Source organism: Orcinus orca, chromosome 5, assembly GCF_937001465.1.
Source record: "Orcinus orca chromosome 5, mOrcOrc1.1, whole genome shotgun sequence".
In the NCBI taxonomy this organism is placed as follows: Eukaryota; Metazoa; Chordata; class Mammalia; order Artiodactyla; family Delphinidae; genus Orcinus; species Orcinus orca.
In genome coordinates this window covers 63000382-63023000 of record NC_064563.1, presented here as the reverse complement: position 1 = coordinate 63023000, position 22619 = coordinate 63000382, and the positions used below count along the sequence as shown (strand labels likewise).

At 35.1% G+C, this 22619-nt stretch overlaps 2 protein-coding genes across 2 annotated transcripts in view; one reads left to right on the top strand and one right to left on the bottom strand.

Moving 5' to 3' along the window:
- Positions 1-22619, top strand: part of CCDC39 (coiled-coil domain containing 39) — a 46228-nt gene that overhangs the window by 19574 nt on the left and 4035 nt on the right. The window contains exons 10-14 of the mRNA XM_004278393.3: positions 995-1189; positions 2278-2442; positions 4978-5115; positions 6932-7140; positions 18989-19112. Coding sequence (XP_004278441.1) covers positions 995-1189; positions 2278-2442; positions 4978-5115; positions 6932-7140; positions 18989-19112 — 831 coding nt within the window. The remainder of the gene's footprint in view (positions 1-994; positions 1190-2277; positions 2443-4977; positions 5116-6931; positions 7141-18988; positions 19113-22619) is intronic.
- Positions 6154-22619, bottom strand: part of TTC14 (tetratricopeptide repeat domain 14) — a 33890-nt gene continuing 17424 nt past the window's right edge. Inside the window, exon 13 of the mRNA XM_049710650.1 lies at positions 6154-7018. Coding sequence (XP_049566607.1) covers positions 6969-7018 — 50 coding nt within the window. The 3' untranslated portion in view covers positions 6154-6968. The remainder of the gene's footprint in view (positions 7019-22619) is intronic.

The following is a 22619-nucleotide window of genomic DNA, read 5'->3' as shown; positions in this document are numbered from 1 at the left end:
GTGGGAGATCTGTTCGAAACCTAGAATACATTGATGTGACACTGTGAGATCAAGACGGACCTGCCTCCTGAGAAAGGAGAAGTGGTAATAGGGTACCGGTTTCTATTTGCTAGAGGGCTGCACATGTAGGGAAGTCAGCTGCAGGCAAGGTGTAAGGGATAGTGATAGTGCCAGTAGTGTGTTGGGGCCAGCTCTCACCAGCTCACAACAGCTGATAGTTAAATTTTCTGGAATTTTTTAAGTCAGCTGCTAAACATAGCTACTATTAAAAATCAAATTATATAGTCTTACAATTAAATAAATTATATTAAAAATAAAATATGTACTCAGCACATATCACTTCCAAATTATTTTACTGCATTTTACTGTTATCTATGCTTTTAAGGTTACTTAAGACTATTAACATCTGTTATATCTGTCTAGTAGATATACTGCATAATGGTCTGCTATGGCATATCTCTTCCTAGCTCTGCATTTAGAGGAATCATGTTAGTAGCTTGAAACTGGCCGTAGTGGGAATAAAATAATCATAGAAATCAGCCTCTTCCCCGTAACCTCCCATCTACTAGAAAGCTGATGGTTAAAATTTATGTGCTCACCACTGGATAGTACCAAAAAGAAGGTGGGAGATTTCTTCCCTTAACACTCTCAAGACTTTAGTAAACTTTGTGAGCTTAGAAGCTGTGTGTCTTCAGTATATTTTATGTTCTAAGGCAACCAGTGGAATGGTCAAGTTCTAAGGCTAAGGTGACATAGGATAGAATTAAGATGACAGATCAAGGTGCATGACACAGGAATAGAAAACTACTATTCTAGTCTACTAGACTGGAGTAGACTACAAGCAATGTTGGGGATTTGTTGAAACTGTGGGAAGGGCTTTATATTCTTAAGGGCTAAAATGAGGGTTCATTTATGACCCCCAAATTATAATATTCATGCAATAAAACATTACAAGGTATTATATTTCATTAATCATTGTTATTCTTATTATCAGGAATTAGAAGTTCAGTTGAACATAGTGAAGGATGTGCTATTTAAGAAAGTTCAGGTATTACAGACTGAGACAATGAAAGAAAAAGCTGTTGTATCTGAAATTGAAGGAACCCGTTCTTCTCTAAAGCACCTCAACCATCAGTTACATAAACTGGACTTTGAAACCTTACAGCAGCAAGAAATTATGTACAATCAGGTAGATGTTACTCTTATGAATGTCTTCATATTGATTTGTTATAATTGTGATGGTCAAGATACTGCAGTGTCCTAAGAAAACAAAGATTTCTAAGAACTCTTGGGGTGGGGGGATAGACAGATGCTGAAGATGGGATATCATGTTAGGTCAGCGAAGGGTGAGGGGACCTTAAAAGCTATTTTTTTTTCTTGATCTGAAATAAATAGAGAAGAGGATCGACAGCTCTAGTGAGGGAGACCATGCTTTAAAGGAACCTGGAGCAATTGGACCTGGAGTAAAACAAAACAAGGAATGGGATGTCTGAAACCTAGAAAAACTGTATGTTGGGAATTCCCTGTCAGTCCAGTGGTTAAGACTCCACGCTTCCACTGCAGGGGGTGCGGGTTCAATCCCTGGTCAGGGCACTAAGATCCCACATGCCACACAGCGTGACCAAACAAACAAACAAACAAAACCCCAAACCCCTATGACTGTATGTTGTGCAAACATCGGCATCCCCATCCCCATCCCCACCCCCACCCCCAGACCAAAAAATGTTTTAAATTTTTTTCCTTTTTTGTTCTATTTATATATTGTCTCATGTTAATTTCTTAATGTCCTCCCTCTCTACGTCTTAATTTCCCCATCTAATGTGTTCTTAGTTTCTCAAAATTAGACTCTAAAGTATAATTTTCAGAATAATTCTTTAGAAGTTCATCATATTTGAAACCTTCATGGCTAACAATTTGTGATTCTTTTTTTGTACTCCTTAGAAAATGTACCTTCAAAAAATCCATATCCATGTAAATCCAGTGGATTTACTGATGTTCCATCATGGGAGTATGATAAATGACCACCTAGCTGCTTTATTATATTTTCATATTAGTTCTGTGTTACTATCACGTACTCTGGTTGTTGAAGAATAGTTTGCTCTTTCTCCCCTTACAGTAAGAAGGATTTCATCCTATAAATCACTGAAGGGTGAAAGTGACTTTAGTAAATGGTGACATCAGGCCAAATTCATAAGAAAGTATTTACAGTGTTTTTGCATTTATAGAAATGGTTTTAACTGTTTCTTCTTACTAACTTATCTTTAAAACCTGTAACAGGATTTTTACATTCAACAAGTGGAACGCCGAATGTCACGGTTAAAGGGAGATATTAACTCAGAAGAAAAACAAGCCCTTGAAGCAAAAACTGTTGAACTTCAAAAGACATTGGAAGAGAAAAAATCTACATTTAACCTTTTGGAAACACAGATCAAGAAGCTTCATGTAACTTAGTTAAAATACTTTTTATGCTTCAAATATCCTAGTCATCATTTTAAGTCAACATGTTCCTAAGACTTGACTTTGGATAGGATAATTGCCAAGCTACCCATATATATAACAAGTGTATGAGCTAATGCTTATATTTCTATACTGACTATGAGAATGTAACATTACCATTGATTATGCATTTACTGTATGCTAAGTATATGCCTTTAGTATCTTATTTCATTTAATCCTTATAAATGTCTTGTGATGAAGATAATACTTGTTTTACAGATTAAGTAACTTGTCCATGATTACAGCTAGGATTTGATCCGTGGTCCATGTGACTTAAAAATAGTCTTAAATAGTACATGATTTAAAAAAATTGATAAATTCCAGTTTTCTATTATGTATCTGCCATAATAACTTGATTGCTTTTTATGTCTGAAGTGGCATCTAAAAGAAGCTGCTCTTTTATGGGTCATCTATTGTTATTCAAATATTTACTTAGTTACATATTTCAGATGACTCAGTTTTGTTAATACGGTAAAAATGTTCTTCATCTTTAGGTACTTTAATGTTTATGGCAATATAAAACCTGTGTTAGGGGAATCTATGTAATATAAAACCTATGTTAAAGTGTAACTGGGAAGTAAGAGTGAAGGAGTGAAAACATGGACCTGAATAGGGGGAGAACTACAAAAGTTTAAAAATGTTAAACAGCTGGAAAGGCTAGTGATGAGTGTCCTCTAGTGGTTCTAAGAAGAATTGCCCTGAATTCCTTCAGGGCTACAAAGGTGAAAGGGAGCTACTACTTTTTTAAATTAGGGGAAAAAAAAATTAACATGACAAAATATTGGTTTGGAGTGGTTTGTAGCCTGATTAAATTTTTAGAAGACTGTTTCCTTGGTTTAGTGGAAAAGAGCAGAACCGGTTTTGAATGTCAAGGTTACACCACTGACTGATATTTTAACTTTTCTGAGTCCTAGTTTACTCATTTTAAAATGGAAAACTATATTTAATATTATTTTAGGGCATTTGGGAGAATTAGAAGCAATGTATGTCTTAACACAGTGCTTTTAGTAGGTACTCAATAAATGGTATTTTTTTAATTACATAGAATATGAGAATATTAGTGCTACAGAATAATAGGAGGGTGACATTTGTATCTGGACATGTTTTTTGACCCTAGCCTGAATTGTGTCTGTTTTCCTGTGTGAGGATGGTTCTAGTGTTCCTCCTTTTAGCTACCCTGGGGCTCTGTCCATTATGCAGTTGGCTAGTACTTATGCCTATCCCAGCTGGTTTTGACAGAGAGGTAAATAAATTAATAGAAATGCAAGTGAATTTTTAAAGATATTAAAGCTAGTTAAGCTTCTAATGAAGGTTTTCTCTTCTCAATAGTAGCATTAGATTGTAAAGTCATTCTGCATTCTCTTTCCCATGCCACTCCATCTATTATTTTGAATAGTAGAGACAAATTTCTTCTGGTTGAAAATTACCTTAAATTAAAAATTTCATTCTAAAAGTTAATTTTATGAAATCACATCTTTATGTGAAAAAAAATTCTTAATGTCTTGCTTCAATCTTAAGTCCTGATAGTTCAGAGAAATACAGGCAGTGAGAAGGGCAGGGGAGGGAAGAAGGAAGGGACAGAGGAAGAGAGAGAGAGAGAGAGAGAGAGAGAAGGGAGACAGATCTTGGCAATAGAAACTTTTTGCTTTATGTCCCCTAAGAGGGGCTAAGGGGGACAAAGGGAACAAACCTTGTTCTGGTTCTGAGTGGGAGGGAGGATACAAACTGGTATAAAGCTAGAAAACTAATATCTGAGTATGTATGACCCATTTATTCATTCAGTGGAATTAGATCTTATCTAGCATTTTTCTCTCCAGCAGTATGTGATTATATATGTAATAATAATAATAATAATAGACACTTCCATGTGTCAAACATTGTTGCACATATTCTCTGACAGTAAATTCTTTAACCCTCACAACAACCCAGGTAGGTAGGTATAGTTATCATCTCCATTTTGGAAATGAGGAAACTGAGGAAGAGTATGTTGCCCACTGGGGTTGGATGGCTAATATATAATTAAGGCTGTCTGATTCCAGAGCTTGTAGTTAACCAAGACCCTATGCTTTCTCAGACTGTTAATGTTTTTACCTTCTGAGACTTGGGTTGAATCAAATAATGAACTCCAGAAGGTGAACCATGTATTTAACCAAAGCTTGAACTCCACCCTCCCATTTCTCCCTGTAAATGGCAATGACTTAATAGTTCAGTTTGAACTGTAATCATACATAATATTTCCTAGAATTATTGAACTCAAACTGAACCCAAACATCAATAGATAATAAAAATGAAAATGCTTCTATGTGAACATCCATGTATATTCTATTAGAGACATAAGACCATGAAGGGTGAGATTTATAATATTATATTATTATAAATATTTAATGGAGCATATAGTTTAATGTAAGTCATGTTTAGTAGTATGTATTTAATATTGTTATTTAAAATGTGTATTTATGTACCGTTTTTTCCTCTTTACAGAATGATCTTTACTTTATCAAGAAGTCAAATAGTAAAAATCGTGATGAAAAACAGTCCCTCATGACCAAAATAAATGAACTAAACCTCTTCAATGACAGATCAGAGAAAGAACTTAATAAAGCCAAAGCTTTGAAACAGGTGCAATAAAATCATATGTATATATAATATTAAAAAACACATATTTTCATGCTAATTGTAGAAAAATTTAAAATACCAAATTATAAAGAAGAAAATAAGTCACTATAATCACTGTACAGAAGATAAAGTGTTATAGTATATTATTTTCTTTCAGTCTTTTAAAGAAAATTGGCTTTATATATTATATTCAAAAATTTAAAAGTATATTGCACATGTCTCCTAAACATTAATTATCTTTAAAGGCTTCCTACAGTCCATTGCATGAAGTTACCGTAATTTATTTAACCATCTCCTATTTTTGGATATGTGTTTCTAGTGTTTGGCTATTCTAAATGGTGCTATCATGTACTGTGCACATATTTCATTGTACAGTTCATGTATCTCCTTAGGATAAATTTCTAGCTGTATAATTATGGTTCAAAAAGTGAATATTTTCGGTGTCTTGAAACTATTTTCAAGCCAAATTGCCTTCTAGAGGGTTCAGTTAATACTCCTACCAGCAGTGTGTAAGCATTCTATTTTACTCACCACCACCAGGGCTGGATAATATAATTTATAAAATTATTGTTAATTTGATGGGCAAACATGGTATCTCATTGTTTTTAGTCTGCACTTTAGAAATTGGTGACATTTTAAAACATTTTATGTTTAAACATAAAATTTAAAATACTTATGTTTCAATTAAAATGTATAAACATTTTTTTCTATTATGTTATATTCCATAATTTTTCTTTTGGATTTCTAGTTCATTTTCTTGCCCATATTTCCATTAGGAGGTTTATATGTTTATTTATTTGGTTGTGCTGGGTCTTAGTGGTGGCAGGTGGGCTCCTTAGTTGTGGCTCGTGGGCTCCTTAGTTGTGGTATGCAAACTCTTAGTTGTGGCACACGTGTGGGATCTAGTTCCCTGACAAGGGATTGAACCCGGGCCCCCTGCATTGGGAGTGCAGAGTCTTATCCACTGCGCCACCAGGGAAGTCCCCAGGTGGTTTATATTTTTTAAATGCTTGGCAAAAGATCTTCATATGTTAAAATATTAACTCATAAATATTTGTCCCATTGTCTTTAAATTTCTATTCAGTTTTTTTTGACATAAAAACTTTTTCTAACATTATATGTTTAAGTGTTTTTCCCTGTATAATTTTTATGCTTAGAAACTTTTTCATCACACTAAAAATCAAACAGATATTTACATTTCTAGTGGCTGCACTGGTTTAATCTCTTACATTAAGTTCTTTCATTCATCTGGCATTTATTTTTGGTACATATGAGATATGGGGATCTAATCTTTTCTCCAGCTAACAAGCTTTGTTTTGAATTTGTAAAATATTATATTCTAGAGTGTTTTTTCTGGGCTTTCTATTCTGAAAATTGATCTATTAGTGTGATCTTGTGTCAGCACTCTACTCATGACTGAACTGTTTTAAAATAAAAAGGTATTTACACATTATTTTGTAAGATTTAGTTTAGAATATAAAAATGCTCATCCATTGGGTTTCATATATTTGCTGGACATTGTAACTTTCAATTTTATAAGTTCTTCTTTTTGTTTTTTTAGTAAACTTGAATTTAAAATTGAATTATAATAAAAGACTTGGAATAACCATAAACCCTTTCCTTAAAATAAAAATAAAAGGAAAATCAGTCATGACTCAGAGCAATCTAAATTTAACCCTAATTAATATCTTGGTCAATGGTCAAATTAGAAAATGTTATATTTTCAAGTTTGACTTTTGTAGCAATAAAAAGGAAATATATTTTGGTTTGGATATGCAAATTATTATTTCAATATTTGACGATTTTGTTATGTTGATAGGATTTGATGATAGAAGACAATCTTTTAAAACTTGAGGTTAAACGTATTCGAGATATGCTTCACAGTAAGGCAGAAGAAGTTCTTTCTCTGGAAGAAAGAAAACAGCAATTACACACTGCTATGGAAGAACGGAATGAAGAAATTAAGGTTCACAAAAAAATGCTTGCATCACAAATAAGATGTGTTGATCAAGAACGGCAAAATATAAGGTAACAATTAGAGTTTTAAAATCCTGCTCACGAATTTTGAAAACGTTAAGAGTAATGTCAGAAGAACTGACTGCTCCCTCCACCACCCTGGATGTCCATCTTTTTCTTATTTGTTTGAAAAAGCTTTTAATATAATACATAGGCCATATTTTAGCTACAAAGCTATGCTTTTCCCTCTCTTTCCTTAGGCTAACTCCTTTCTTTAGAGTTATCCTTTTACCTTAAGATCATTAATCTCCATGGAACTGATTTTTGTGTATGGTTTGTGGTAAGGGTCCAATAACATGCTTTCCCTTATGGATACCCGACAGCTGCATTTATTGAAGCAATTTTCCCCTAGAGATTTCGCATATCTTTTATAAGATTTATTCCTGGATACATGCTATTTTTTCTTAATGTTACTATCAGTGTTATCTCCTTTTAAAGCATTTCATTTTTGGTTTGTTGCTGGTGTATAGAAATGCAGTTGATTTCTGTATATTAAGTATTCAGCAGCCTTGCTTAAATTTTTATTAATTCTAACAATTGATCTGTAGATTCTACTTTCTAGGTATTTCACTGACATCATTTGCAAATAACAGTTTTGTGTCTTCCTTTTCAATCTTTATAACTTTTCTTGTTCTTACTTTATTGTCCTTGTTATCTAACCTCCAGTTCAATGCTGAATAGCAGTGGTGATTGCAGGTACCCTTGTCTTGCAGGTGGTTGATCTTAAAGGGAAAGTTTTAACTGTTTTATCTTTAAGTATCAATTTTACTATAGTGTTTTTTTGAGATTCTCTTTATAATATTAAGTGAGTTCCCATCTATTTTCATCCTTTGCTAAGAGGTTGTTTTAATTTGTTTAATCAGGAATGAATGTTGACTATTATATGCTTTTTTTGTACTCACTGATATGATGTAGCTTCTTCAGTCTGTTAATATAATTGAATATATTGATGCTTTTTCAAAGTTAAAACAAACTTACATTCCTGTAATAAATACAGCTATTTGTTACATATTACATTTTGTATGTATCTAGATTTGGTTTGCTAATATTTTAATACAATTTTTGCATCTATGCTTATAATTCTCTTTTTCTCTCCTGCCCTTGTCAAATTATCAGGTTATTAAGGTTACATCTACTTTTATAAAATGATCTTTGTGCTTCTTATTTTTCTACACTCTGCATAAGCTTGTAAAAGAGCAGAATTATATCTTTCTTGAATTTTCAAATACCTCACCAGTAAAGCCATTGGACATCTGGAGTTTTTTGAGGGGGATTTTCAACTGTTGGTTTAATCAATTTATTGGTTATAGGACAATGAAGATCTTGTATTTTTTTCTTGAATCTATTTTAGTAAGTTATATATTTTTCCTAGGAAAAAATTTCCATTTCTTCTAAATTTTCAAAGTTATTACCATAAAGTTGTTCACAATATCATTTTATTATATGTTTAATAGCTGCAGTGCTTGTAGCTTTTCATTCCTGATATTGGTTATTGTGACTTCTCTTTTTTGGGTGGGATAAGTCCTGCCAGTAGTTAATGAATTTTATTACTCTTTGAAAAGAATAAACTCTTGCTGATTTTTTTCTATTGTGAATTCATTTTCTATTTTATTAATTGCTGCTCTCACATTTACTATTTCTTTCTTCTATTTTTGTGGATTTATTTTTATGTTCTTTTCCTAACTTCTTGAGATAAGATGCTTAGCTAATTAGTTTTCAACTTTGAAGGCTAAAGCAATTCCCTGAAGTATTACCTAGCTGTATCCCACACAATTCTCTGTAACGGCCAGATAGTAAATATTATAGGTTTTGCTGGCCATACAGTCTCTGTTGCAACAACTTGACTCTGCCACTATGGAGTGTAAGCAGCCCTAGACAATATGCAAATAAATGAGTGTGGCTGTGTTCCACTTTATGGACACCGAAATTTGAATTTCATAGAATTTTCATATTTCATGAAATAGAAACTTTCTCTTGATTTTTCAACCATTGTACATTAAAAAATGTAAAAGCCATTCTTTGCTCATGGGCTGTACAAAAACAAGTAGCAGGTATAGGATGGTTTGCTGACCTTGGCTTTTTATCTCTAAGTGGTACCATTCCACTGTATGTGTCTACCCTAATTTATATATATATTTACCTGTTGATGAATATTTCAGTTGTTTCCAGTTTGGGGCTATTACAGATAAAGCTGCTATGAACATATGTGTTCTTGGTATGGACATATGCTTTCTTTTCTCTTGAGTAGATACCTAGAAGTGGAATAGCTGGATCATATATGGTAGGTATTCTCTTTGTCTTTCTGTTCTTTCATTGGTTTTACTGAATTTCCCTTTTTTCCTCTTTGTTTGTAGTATGTATATTCTAATTTAAATTATTTTATTTTTAAATTCAAAAGAAATTCTAATCTTCCTATCTCTCTGAATGCTGAAGATTAGTTACTATTATTTTTTCCTTCCTAAAATAGTTACAACTTTTAGCGTGTTTTACTGCTGTATTTCCTTTCTCCATCTTTCATTTATTATTGAAATCACAGATTATAGTTTTGGGTTGTTATTTGTTTTTAATATTATGTCTCTAGTTTGAAAAGAACTCTTTCTTATAACTTGCATTAAACTGTACAGCCAATTGCCAGCAATAATTTCAACCTAGCTTCATGTTTTACTTGTTTCTTGGTTTAATATTCTTTCATGTATCTTTTGTTATTCTATTTCCTTGGATTCTTATTTCATTTCTCTGGAATATGTTTTGAAACTTTTTCTCAAGAACTGATGTTTTCTGAAATTTTCGAGTCCTTGTATGCTTAAAACATATTTATTCTTCCCCATGTTTGAATTACAGTCGAAGTTTGAAAGTGTTTCATATTCTTCCAGATTAAAGTGTTGTTTATGGGAGGTCTGGTTCCAGATAGGGAACCTGGTTTTTGTGTTCTTTCTTGAAGCTTTGGGACAATGTTTTTATTTGGGGGATTTCAGAACTTTCATGGGTGCGTCTGGGTGTTTTATCCTTTTTCATTTTTCTTGTTTGACCCTTGGTGAGCTCCTTTAATTATTTCATTCAAGTCTTTCTTCATATCAGGAAAATATTTTTCTGTTAGTTTTTCAATTTTTTTTTCTCACAACACTCTCTCCATCTGTTGCTTATTTTTAGTGGATGCTTAGTCTTCCAGATTTCTTAACTTTTCTCTCATTTTAATTTTTTATTCTTTTTATTCCACTTTTTAAGATATTCCCTCTCGCCCCATTACAATCCTTTCTGTCTTCTCCCCATCCCCTGCCCCTCTGTCTTTCTCCTCTCTCTATATCATTGATTCAGTCTTTCGACCTGCTTCGTTTCCAACCTGGGCCAGTTCACCCTTCCTTAGGCAACCTGGTGGTCCCCCTCTCCCGGGAGGTCACCATGTTGAGGCCCAACTTAGTGCGGACACCCAATTGGCATAGCACACTACAGTACAGAGCTCATGGGCTCAAGAGATCCTCCTGCCTTAGCCTCCTGAGTGGCTGTCACTACAGGCGTGTGCCCACCATGCCCAGTATTATTTACTACTTTTAAATTAAAAAGTGGAGATTATTTGAGAGAACTCTTATTCTTTCATTGGTTCTTTCTTTTCATAGCAGCCCATTCTTGTTTTACGGGCATTTTTGGATGTAATATCCTTTCATGTTTTAGAAGATACTAATTAGAATACTTTGAAGGTTTTTTTCTATCCCATACATTATCTTTGTTTCTCCTAGGGTCTATTCTGTCTTTGCTCATTTTGTTCTTTTCATTCATACCGTTAGCTTTTCATAAATGCTGATAATCTTTGGCTCTCTGTTATATTTATTAACAAATGCTTAATTAATAATCATGGTGATTGGTATAGCTGGCTGGTATGGGTTTCTTCTGCAATTAGGTAGATTGCTTTTTCTAACAGGTCTCTCCCCTAACTGGGAGGGCTGACTGTAAGCTCTGGGCTAGTCTGTCCTGTAAGGAGCATAAGGGGTTTATTTTGGGCAACGAAAGGTTTCATTTCTGGCTGGCACTGCCTTTCTCTTTTATTAACCTCCATTGTTGTGGAAGCCTGGAATTACTTCATGCTCTTTTTTGCTTTTCTCTCCAGCTTCAACATACAATGTTAGGAACTCTGGTAATTTTGAGGGTTATCACTGGAGCATAAATAATTCCTGCCAACATTTCTATGTACTTTGAGGGGTTGAGGAGAGTGGCCCAGATGTTCTATAGGCAATCCTTTTATTAATTACCTTGACAGTAGCCTCAGAGATCACTCTTGCTCTTTTTATTTCTTATTACTGAGTTTGGATTTTCTCCAGACTTCTTTGGTGAAAAATGGCTCTTATTACTATATAATCTTCTGAATCTCCATTTTTTTTCATCCTGTCAATCATATCCCATTTGTTTTCCATTTTTCATGAATTCATGAAAAAATTTTCTTTCTTTTCCCAGAGCTGTGGTGGGTTTTTTGGTTTATTTTTCTTTTAATCTTTTCCATTTTAGGAAGGAGGAGAGAGATTCTTGTGCTCAGTCTACCATCTTAAGCTAGAAGGCCAACAAGACTTGTCTTTTAAAATCACATAAAGGACAAGTAAATATTTTCTGATGAAACAATAATAATACTTAAAAATAAGCAAAGCTGTAACTTCTGATACTTAATATATTTTACCATAAACTTTCTTTAGGAGTAGGAACCTGGTATGTTGAAGATTTCTTTTCACCATGAATGGAAGGCTTATTTTCATGAAGTTGTAGCAGGCAAACAAGTCACTGTCCATGTTGCTGTGCATATATTAACATTCTTAGTATTATTATTATATAAGTTAAAAAATAGTTTAAAAATATAAATTTACTGGAATAGAAGGAAAAAAGTAACGAGCAGATTTAAAAATCAAAATCTTAGGAGACAGTTCTCCAAAGGTTTCTCATATTTCTGCATGCCTTGCAAGGAGAGGCACTGGCTTTCCTGTTCTGGAAAGACAAAGGAGCAAGGTAAAAACCTACAAGACCAAATAAATGAAGATGAAATAGGCAACCTACCTGAAAAAGAATTCAGAGTAATGATAGTAAAGATTATCCAAAATCTCGGAAACAGAATGGAGAAAATACAAGAAGCATTTAACAAGGATCTAGAAGAACTAAAGAGCAAACAGTGGCAAACAACACAATTACTGAAATTAAAAATACTCTAGAAGGAAACAATAGCAGAATAACTGAGGCAGAAGAATGGATAAGTGACCTGGAAGATAAAATGGTGGAAATAATTGCCAGGGAGCAGAATAAAAAAAAAAGAATGAAAAGAATTGAGGACAGTCTCAGAGACCTCTGGGACACCATTAAATGCACCAACATTCGAATTATAGGGGTCCCACAAGAAGAAGAGGAAAAGAAAGGGTCTGAGAAAAAATTTGAAGAGATTATAGTTGAAAACTTCCCTAACATGGGAAAGAAAATAGTCAATCAAGTCCAGGAGGCACAGAGAGTACCATACAGGATAAACCCAAAGAGAAACACACCAAGACACATGTTAATCAAACTATCAAAAATTAAATACAAACTATTAAAAGCAGCAAGTGAGGGCTTCCCTGGTGGTGCAGTGGTTGAGAGTCCACCTGCCAATGCAGGGGACATGGGTTCGTGCCCCGGTCCAGGGAGATCCCACATGCCGTGGAGTGGCGAGGACTGTGAGCCATGGCCGTTGAGCCTGCACGTCTGGAGCCTGTGCTCTGCAACAGGAGAGGCCACAACAGTGAGAGGCCCACATACCGCAAAAAAAAAAAAAAAAAAAAAGCAGCAAGGGAAAAGCAACAAATAACATACAAGGGAGTCCCCATAAGGTTAACAGCTGTTCTTTCAGCAGAAGCTCCACAAGCCAGAAGGAGTGGGAGGACATATTTAAAGTGATGAAAGGGAAAAACCTACAACCAAGATTACTCTACCCAGCAAGGATCTCATTCAGATTCGAAGGAGAAATTAAAACCTTTACAGATAAGCAAAGTTTAACAGAATTAAGCACCATCAAACCAGCTTTACAACAAATGTTACAGGAACTTCTCTAGGCAGGAAACACAAGAGAAGGAAAAGATCTACAAAAACAAATCCCAAACAATTAAGAAAATGGTAATAGGAACATACATATCAATAATTACCTTAAAGGTAAATGGATTAAATGCTCCAACCAAAAGACACAGAATGACTGAATGGATACAGAAACAAGACTCATACATATGCTGTCTACAAGAGACCCACTTCAGACCTAGGGACACATACAGAGTGAAAGGGGATGGAAAAAGTTATTCCATGCAAATGGAAATCAAAAGAAAGCTGGAGTAGCAATTCTCATATCAGACAAAATAGACTTTAAAATAAAGACTACTAGAAGAGACAAGGAAGGACACTACATAATGATTAAGGGATCAATCCAAGAAGAAGATATAACAATTGTAAATATTTATGCACCCAACATAGGAGCACCTCAATACATAAGGCAAATGCTAACAGCCATAAAAGGGGAAATCGACAGTAACATAAAAACAGTAGGGGACTTTAACACCTCACTTTCACCGATGGACAGATCATCCAAAAGAAAATAAAGAAAGAAACCCAAGCTTTAAATGGCACATTAAACAAGATGGACTTAATTGGTATTGATCGGGCATTCCATCCAAAAACAAAAGAATACACTTTCTTCTCAAGTGCTCATGGAACATTCTCCAGGATAGACCATATCTTGGGTCACAAAATCAAGCGTTGGTAAATTTAAGAAGATTGAAATTCAATCAAGTATCTTTTCTGACCACAACACTATGAGTCTAGATATCAATTACAGGAAAAAAATCTGTAAAAAACACAAACACATGGAGGCTAAACAATACACTACTAAATAACCAAGAGATCACTGAAGAAATCAAACAAGAAATCAAAAAATACCTAGAAACAAATGACAATGAAAACACAATGACCCAAAACCTATGGGATGCAGCAAAAGCAGTTCTAAGAGGGAACTTTATAGCAACACAATCCTACCTCAAGAAACAAGAAACATCTTGAATAAACAATCTAACCTTACATCTAAAGCAATTAGAGAAAGAAGAACAAAAAAACCCAAAGTTAGCAGAAGGAAAGAAATCATAAAGATCACATCAGAAGTAAATGAAAAGGAAATAAAGGAAACGATAGCAAAGATCAATAAAACTAAAAGCTAGTTCTTTGAGAAGATTAAATTGATAAACCATTAGGCAGACTCATCAAGAAAAAAAGGGAGAAGACTGAAATCAATAGAATTAGATATGAAAAAGGTGAAGTAACAACTGACACTGCAGAAATACAAGGGATCATGAGAGATTACTACAAGCAACTATATGCCAATAAAATGGACAACCTGGAAGAAATGGACAAATTCTTAGAAAAGCACAACCTTCTGAGACTGAACCAGGAAGAAATAGAAAATATAAACAGACCAATCACAAGCACTGAAATTGAAACTGTGATTAAAACTCTTCCAACAAACAAAAGCCCAGGACCAGATGGCTTCACAGGCAAATTCTATCAAACATTTAAAGAAGAGCTAACACCTATCCTTCTCAAACTCTTCCAAAATATAGCAGAGGGAGGAACACTCCCAAACTCATTCTACAAGGCCACCATCACCCTGATACCAAAACCAAAGATGTCACAAAGAAAGAAAACTACAGGGCTTCCCTGGTGGCGCAGTGGTTGAGAGTCCGCCTGCCGATGCAGGGTCACGGGTTCGTGCCCTGGTCCGGGGGGGATCCCATATGCCACGGAGTGGCTAGGCCCATGAGCCATGGCCGCTGAGCCTGCGTGTCAGGAGCCTGTGCTCTGCAACGGGAGGGGCCACAGCAGTGAGAGGCCCGCGTACTGCAAAAAAAAAAAAAAAAAAACTACAGGCCAGTGTCTCTGATGAACATAGATGCAAAAATCCTCAACAAAATACTAGCAAACAGAATCCAACAGCACACTAAAAGCATCATACACCATGATCAAGTGGGGTTTATCCCAGGAATGCAAGGATTCTTCAATATATGCAAATCAATCAATGTGATACACCATATTAACAAACTGAAGGATAAAAACCATTATGATAATCTCAATAGATGCAGAAAAAGCTTTCGACAAAATTCAACACCCATTTATGATAAAAAATTCTCCAGAAAGTAGGCATAGAGGGAACCTACCTCAACATAATAAAGGCCATATATGACAAACCCACAGCCAACATCGTTCTCAATGGTGAAAAACTGAAACCATTTCGTCTAAGATCAGGAACAAGACAAGGTTGCCCACTCTCACCACTATTATTCAACATGGTTTTGGAAGTTTTAGCCACAGCAATCGGAGAAGAAAAAGAAATAAAAGGAATCCAAATCAGAAAAGAAGTAAAGCTGTCACTGTTTGCAGATGAAATGATACTATACATAGAGAATCCTAAAGATGCTACCAGAAAACTACTAGAGCTAATCAATGAATTTGGTAGAGTACCAGGATACAAAATTAACACACAGAAATCTCTTGCATTCCTATACACTAATGATGAAAAATCTGAAAGAGAAATTAAGGAAACACTCCCATTTATCACTGCAACAATAAGAATAAAATACCTAGGAATAAAGCTACCTAAGGAGACAAAAGACCTGTATGCAGAAAACTGTAAGACAATGATGAAAGAAATTAGAGATGATCAAACACATGGAGAGATGTACCATGTTCTTGGATTGGAAGAATCAACATTGTGAAAATGACTATACTACCCAAAGCAATCTACAGATTTAATGCAGTCCCTATCAAACTACCAATGGCATTTTTCACAGAACTAGAACAAAAAAATTGCAGAAAAGATCCTGAATAGCCAAAGCAATCTTGAGAAAGAAAAACGGAGCTGGAGGAATCAGGCTCCCTGACTTCAGACTATACTACAAAGCTACAGTAATCAAGACAGTATGGTACTGGTACAAAAACAGAAATATTGATCAATGGAACAGGATAGAAAGCCCAGAGATAAAACCAGGCACATATGGTCACCTTTTCTTTGATAAAAGAGGCAAGAGTATACAATGGAGAAAGACAGCCTTTTCAATAAGTGGTCCTGGGAAAACTGGACAGCTACAGGTAAAAGAATGAAATTAGAACACTTCCTAACACCATACAAAGAAATAAACTCAAAATGGATTCAAGTCCTAAATGTGAAGCCAGACACTATAAAACTATGAGAGGAAAACATAGGCTGAACACTCTATGAATAAATCACAGCAAGATCCTTTGTGACCCACCTCCTAGAGAAATGGAAATAAAAACAAAAATAAACAAATGGGACCTAATGAAACTTAAAATCTTTTGCACAGCAAAGGAAACCATAAAAAAGATGAAAAGACAACCCTCAGAATGGGAGAAAATATTTGCAAATGAAGCAACAGACAAAGGATTAATCTCCAAAATATACAAGCAGCTCATGCAGCTCCATATCAAAAAAACAAACAACCCAATCCAAAAATGGGCAGAAGACCTAAATAGACATTTCTCCAAAGAAGATATACAGATTGCCAACAAACACAGGAAAAGATGCTCAACATCACTAATCATTAGGGAAATGATTAGTGATGTTGAGCAAATCAAACAAAACTACAATGAGGTATCACCTCACACCAGTCAGAATGGCCATAATCAAAAATTTACAAACAATAAATGCTGAAGAGGGTGTGGAGAAAAGGGAACCCTCTTGCACTGTTGGTGGGAATGTAAATTGGTACAGCCACTATGGAGAACAGTATGGAGGTTCCTTAAAAAACTAAAAACAGAACTACCATATGACCTAGCAATCCCACTACTGGGCATATACCCTGAGAAAACAATAATTCAAAAAGAGTCAGGTACCACAACGTTCTTTGCAGCACTATTTACAATAGCCAGGACATGGAAGCAACTTAAGTGTCCATCGACAGGTGAATGGATATAGAAGATGTGGAACATATATACAATGGAATATTACTCAGCCATAAAGAGCAATGAAATTGAGTTATTTTTAGTGAGGTGGATGGACCTAGAGTCTGTCATGCAGTGAAGTAAGTCAGAAAGAGAAGAACAAATACCATGTGCTAACACATATATATGGAATCTAAAAAAAAAATGGTTCTGATGAACCTATGGGCAGGAAAGGAATAAAGACACAGACATAGAGAATGGACTTGAGGACACGGGGGCTGGTGAAGGGTAAGCTGGGATAAAGTGAGACAGTAGCGTTGAGATATATACACTACCAAATGTAAAATAGAGAGCTAGTGGGAAGCAGCTGCATAGCACAGGGAGATCAGCTCGGTGCTTTGCGACCACCTAGAGGGGTGGGATAAGGAGGATGAGAGGGAGACGCAAGAGGAAGGGGAGATGGGGATATATATATGCATATAGATGATTCACTTTGTTATACAGCAGAAACTAACACAACATTGTAAAGCAATTATATTCCAATAAAGATGTTAAAATTTTTTTTTTGGTAAAAAAGAAAATTTATCATCTTAACCATTTAAAAATGTACAGTTAGTAGTGTTAGTATTTTCACATTTTTGAGCAATAGATCTCCAGAACTTTTTCATCTTATAAAACTGAAACTATCTTTTAAAACTTTTTGGTAAAAAACACATAAAATTTACCATCTTAACAATTTTACAATGTACAGTTAGTAGTGTTATATATTTTCACATTGTTGAGCAACAGATCTCCAGAACTTTTTCATCTTGTAAAACTGAAACTCTATACCCATTAAATATTACCTTCCCATTTCCCCCTTCCCCCAGCCCTTAGTAGCCACTATTCTTTCTGTATGAATTTGACTACTTTAGATACCTCACATAAGTGGAATCATGTAGTATTTCTTTTTGTGACTGGTTTATTTCATTTAGCATAATGTCCTCAAGGTTCACCATGTAGCATGTGACAGAATTTCCTCTTTAAGGCTGAATAATATTCCATTTTATGTATCTTATTCATTTGTCTGTCCATGGGCATTTGGCTTGCTTCCACATCTTGGCTTTTGTGAATAATATATGAACATTGGTGTACAGATATCTCTTTGAGAACCTGCTTTAAATTCTTTAGGATATATACCCAGAAGTGGGATTGCTGGATCATATGGCTCTTCTAAGTTTTTGAGGAACTGCCATGCTTTCCATAGCATTTGCACCATTTTACTGTCCCACTAATAGTGCTTAAAGGTTCTGTTTCTCCACTTCCTCACTAATACTATGTTGGGGGTTTTTTTTTTTTTTTTTCTTTTTGATAGTAGCCATTCTTATGGGTGTGAGGTGACATCTCATTGTGGTTTTGATTTGCACTGGACCATCTTTTAAAAGATGTTTGGATAGTGAGCAGCCTTGGGAGCTAGAGATAGTATCTCCCTCTGCAGCAAAGGTTAGGTATGTTTGCTTACTTTCCATTATAAAATATTTGGATTAACTAAGCTTGAGGTTCTTCAGTTGTGACATAAACCTGCTGTATGTGCAGCATCCATTTGAGCTCCTCCTCACCTGCATGGCACTTTGGGAGTGAGGGGAACTAATGCAAATAGGAAGCTCATGCTACTTGGTGTGCCATGAGTGATAAAGGCCTTTTCCTCTGACCCAGAAATCTTGTGTTTTTTTGCCAGCATCCATGAAACTGTGGCAGGCTAACTTGTTAGCTTTCAAATTGGGTGAAATCTGAGACCCTTCACACTGAATTATAAAATTGCAATGTGAGAATATATTTAAACTGTTTGAGTTCAGTAGTAACAGAAAACTGTCTTCTGTAAGAACAGTAGTCCTTTAAAAGTATATTGTTTTTCAGTGTTTAATTTTTCTTTTCTTTTTCATACTAGTGCTGAGTTTCATGAGCGGCTAAGTAAAATTGATAAGCTGAAGAATAGATATGAAATTCTTACTGTTGTTATGCTGCCTCCTGAGGGAGAAGAGGAGAAAACGCAGGCCTATTACGTAATAAAGGTAATCTGAATGGATTTACAGTTGTGATAGAATGAAGTATTCATTCTTTCTTAGCTCTTTGTTAAAAACCAAAATGGCAAATTTATTTTTGCCATGAAATTTCAAATTTCATAGCACTCCAGTAGCTATTACACTTAATTAGGTCATAAAACATGAGTTGCTAGATGGAGGTACTGAAGCATTATTAGTTTTATACATGAGGTCAAAGAGGTCTGGACCACTCTGACACTGTTTTTTTGCTATCATTTGTGTCATGTCTTTTTCCCTCATTTATTCAAGGTTCATAATCTCTTTTACTCTAAGACCCACTGTCACTCTGGGTGTCCTTAACATGTTGTGACAACCTGTTCAAAACCTCAGGCTCAAAGCTTTACTTCACTGTAGTCATGCACTCATGTGACCACAGCCTAGACTTTATTGTCACCTAGAGCTACACCACCTCTGAATCTTACACTCCAGTTTATCATTGCTGTCCTGGTATGGCAGATAGCTACAGAGGAAGAGGGCTGTTCCTTTGCTTTCATTTTAGGTGGGAGACAGATCAGGTGAATCTACTGTTTTTTTCTGATGTTTTGAGAGTTGTCTGCCATCTCGTGATTATCTGTACCTTGTAACCCTAAAGGGAAATTTAGAAGTGATCAGGAGTTGGATGCAATTTCCTTCCTGACTACTGCTATATTCATCTTTCCCTTGTAGAAAATACCCTGAACAGGTGTGATTTCCTTTGCAGAGAGGTCTGGGAAGTTACTCTAAACAGTTCAAAGAAGGAATGGAGATTGTAACTTTAGGTCATTTTTCCTGTATCATACATGGATAGGAGTGGGAAAGAGATCTCCAATTCACATCTTTAGAGGATGGCCCTTGTGGATGCACCCTCCATTTGGACTTCTACTTAATCTTCTAAGTTTCCTTCTGTAGCCCTTCTTTAAGGCTGCCCCTAACCTACTACACTGTGTGGTATGTCTGCCACTTTGCCTCAGGAAATTCCACCCAACCTATATGAGAAATGAGTCCCAGCTCTCAAACCCTTCTTATAACTCATCAGTCTTTAGTACGTGAGGCTTCTGCCCACTATTAACAGGACTTTCCTCCTCTCAGGTTTTGAAGGTTCCCAAGGGGTGAATTGTAGGCTCTAGTCTGTTAAATGATGGGAAGTAGATAGATGTTGCAATTCCAGCTAAGTTTCTCTACCAACAAGGGCTTTGATGAGTTACATAAAAGCACTGGTGTTAGAGTGCTTTTGTCCATGCCTTGGTTCTATCACTGATTAGGTAGGTGACCTTGAATAAGTTATTTAACCATTTGGGGTCTTAGTTTACTCACTTAAAAAATTAGGGTAATATTGTTACTTTTGTTTTAAGAAGTAAATATATGTAAACCCCTAAACAGTGTCTGGAACAAAATGAGCTCTCAGTGAATATTAGCTATCATTACTGTTATTGCTGTTATGATGATGATGATGAAGTATACACTTCTCAGGAAAACAGGCAAATTTTATGAGGAAGAGTATTCCTTCTGTGCCACTATAGTGAATATGTGAAATTAATCAAGGCTATCAGTTGCCCTTCTTAATTTCCTGATGTCATACTTCACTTTCCTCCAGGGTCCATAGCTTGCCACACAGTTATTCACACTTTTTGTTGTCAGCATATTTAAATGTTTTACTCATAACACTTCACATGTGCCAGATGTGTAAAATGGAAACTTTTCTTTATAACTAAAGTCAATCTGGCTTATGTTGAGAAAAATTATCCATGGTCTGAAAATGGGCAAAAGCAATCAGTGGATGATGCCACTGCATGGTGACACCAAAGACCTGGCATTTTCTAGTGGGCCCTCCAGGGATTATCTGATTCTACAGGAGTGCACACCTCTGACTGATTTTCTATTTACCACTGTTTAGAAGTCTAAGGTATTTATGGAATTAGATCAGGATTTTGTATAAATGAACAAATTCAACTCATTTATTTGACAAACAAACTGACCTTGGAGTAGGGAAGTAAATGACTTAATGTTACTCAGCTTACTAGTAGGAAATCCACAACTAAAATCTAGCTGTTTTGATTCATTCTAGCTCTTTCTCCCTACACTATATTTTGAATGAAATGTTTGCTAATTCTAGACTCAACCTGAAAGAATTAGATGTAATTTACCTAAGAACGTTATTTTCTTTGCTAAGCTTAATTTTTTATTATGTACTATTTGCTATAAAAATGTGTAACATATCTTGAAGCATAATAAAAAAAATAACTGAAAATGTTAAGAATTAAAACATTACCAAAAAAAATTCCAGTGACCACATTCTGGTTTAAATATAGATACTTGGGATTGAATAAATTTACCAATGAAATTATTAGTTGATTTTGACTAAAAATGGGTTTTGGCACTTTATTTTTTAAAATTTTATTGAAGTATAGTTGATTTACAATGTTGTGTTAATTTCTTCTGTATAGCAAAGTGATTCAGCTATATATATATATATTTTTTTTCAAATATTCTTTCCCATTATGGTTTATCACAGGATATTGAATATAGTTCCCTGTGTTATACAGTAGGACTTTGTTTATCCATCCTATATGTAATAGTTTGCATCTGCTAATCCCAAACTCCCACTCCTTCCGTCCCCCACTCCCCTCCCCCTTGGCAACCACAAGTCTGTTCTCTATATCTGTGGGTCTGTTTGTTTCATAGATATGCTCATCTGTGTCATATTTTAGATTCCACATATATGTGATATGATATTTAGCTTTCTCTTTCTGACTTACTTCACTTAGTATGATAATCTCTAGGTCCATCCACGTTGTTGCAAATTGCTTTATTCTCTTTTATGGCTGAGTAATATTCCATTGTATACATGTACCACATCTTCTTTATCCTTTCATCTGTTGATGGACACTTAGGTTGTTTCCATGTCTTGGCTATTGTGAATACTGCTGCTATGAACATAGGGGTGCATGTATCTTTTTGAATTATAGTTTTGTCTGGGTATATGCCCAGGAGTGGGATTGCTGGATCATATGGTAGCTCTATTTTTAGTTTTTTAAGGAACCTCCATACTGGTCTCCATAGTGGCTGTACCAATTTACATTACCAGCAACAGTGTAGGAGAGTTCCCTTTTCTTCAAACCCCCTCTAGCATTTGTTATTTTTAGACTTTTTGATGATGGCCATTCTGACTGGTGTGAGGTGGTACCTCACTGTAGTTCTGATTTGCATTTCTCTAATGATTAGCGATGCTGAGCATCTTTTCATGGGGGCACTTTTAAATATATATGCATGCTATCCCTCTCAACCCTTAATTGCAGTTCTTTGGAACTGTTTGGGTACAACTCTAGAAGGCTTAGCCCAGTGACAGTTAAGCTGGAAAAAGTCACTGAGTATGTTCACTCACTGAGGAATTTTTGGTTTTCAGCAATTTACAGACTTCATTTTTTCTAGCCATATTTATCGCAGTTATCTAATTAAAACTTTTAAAAATGTGATTATACATAAAATTTGCTGTTTTAA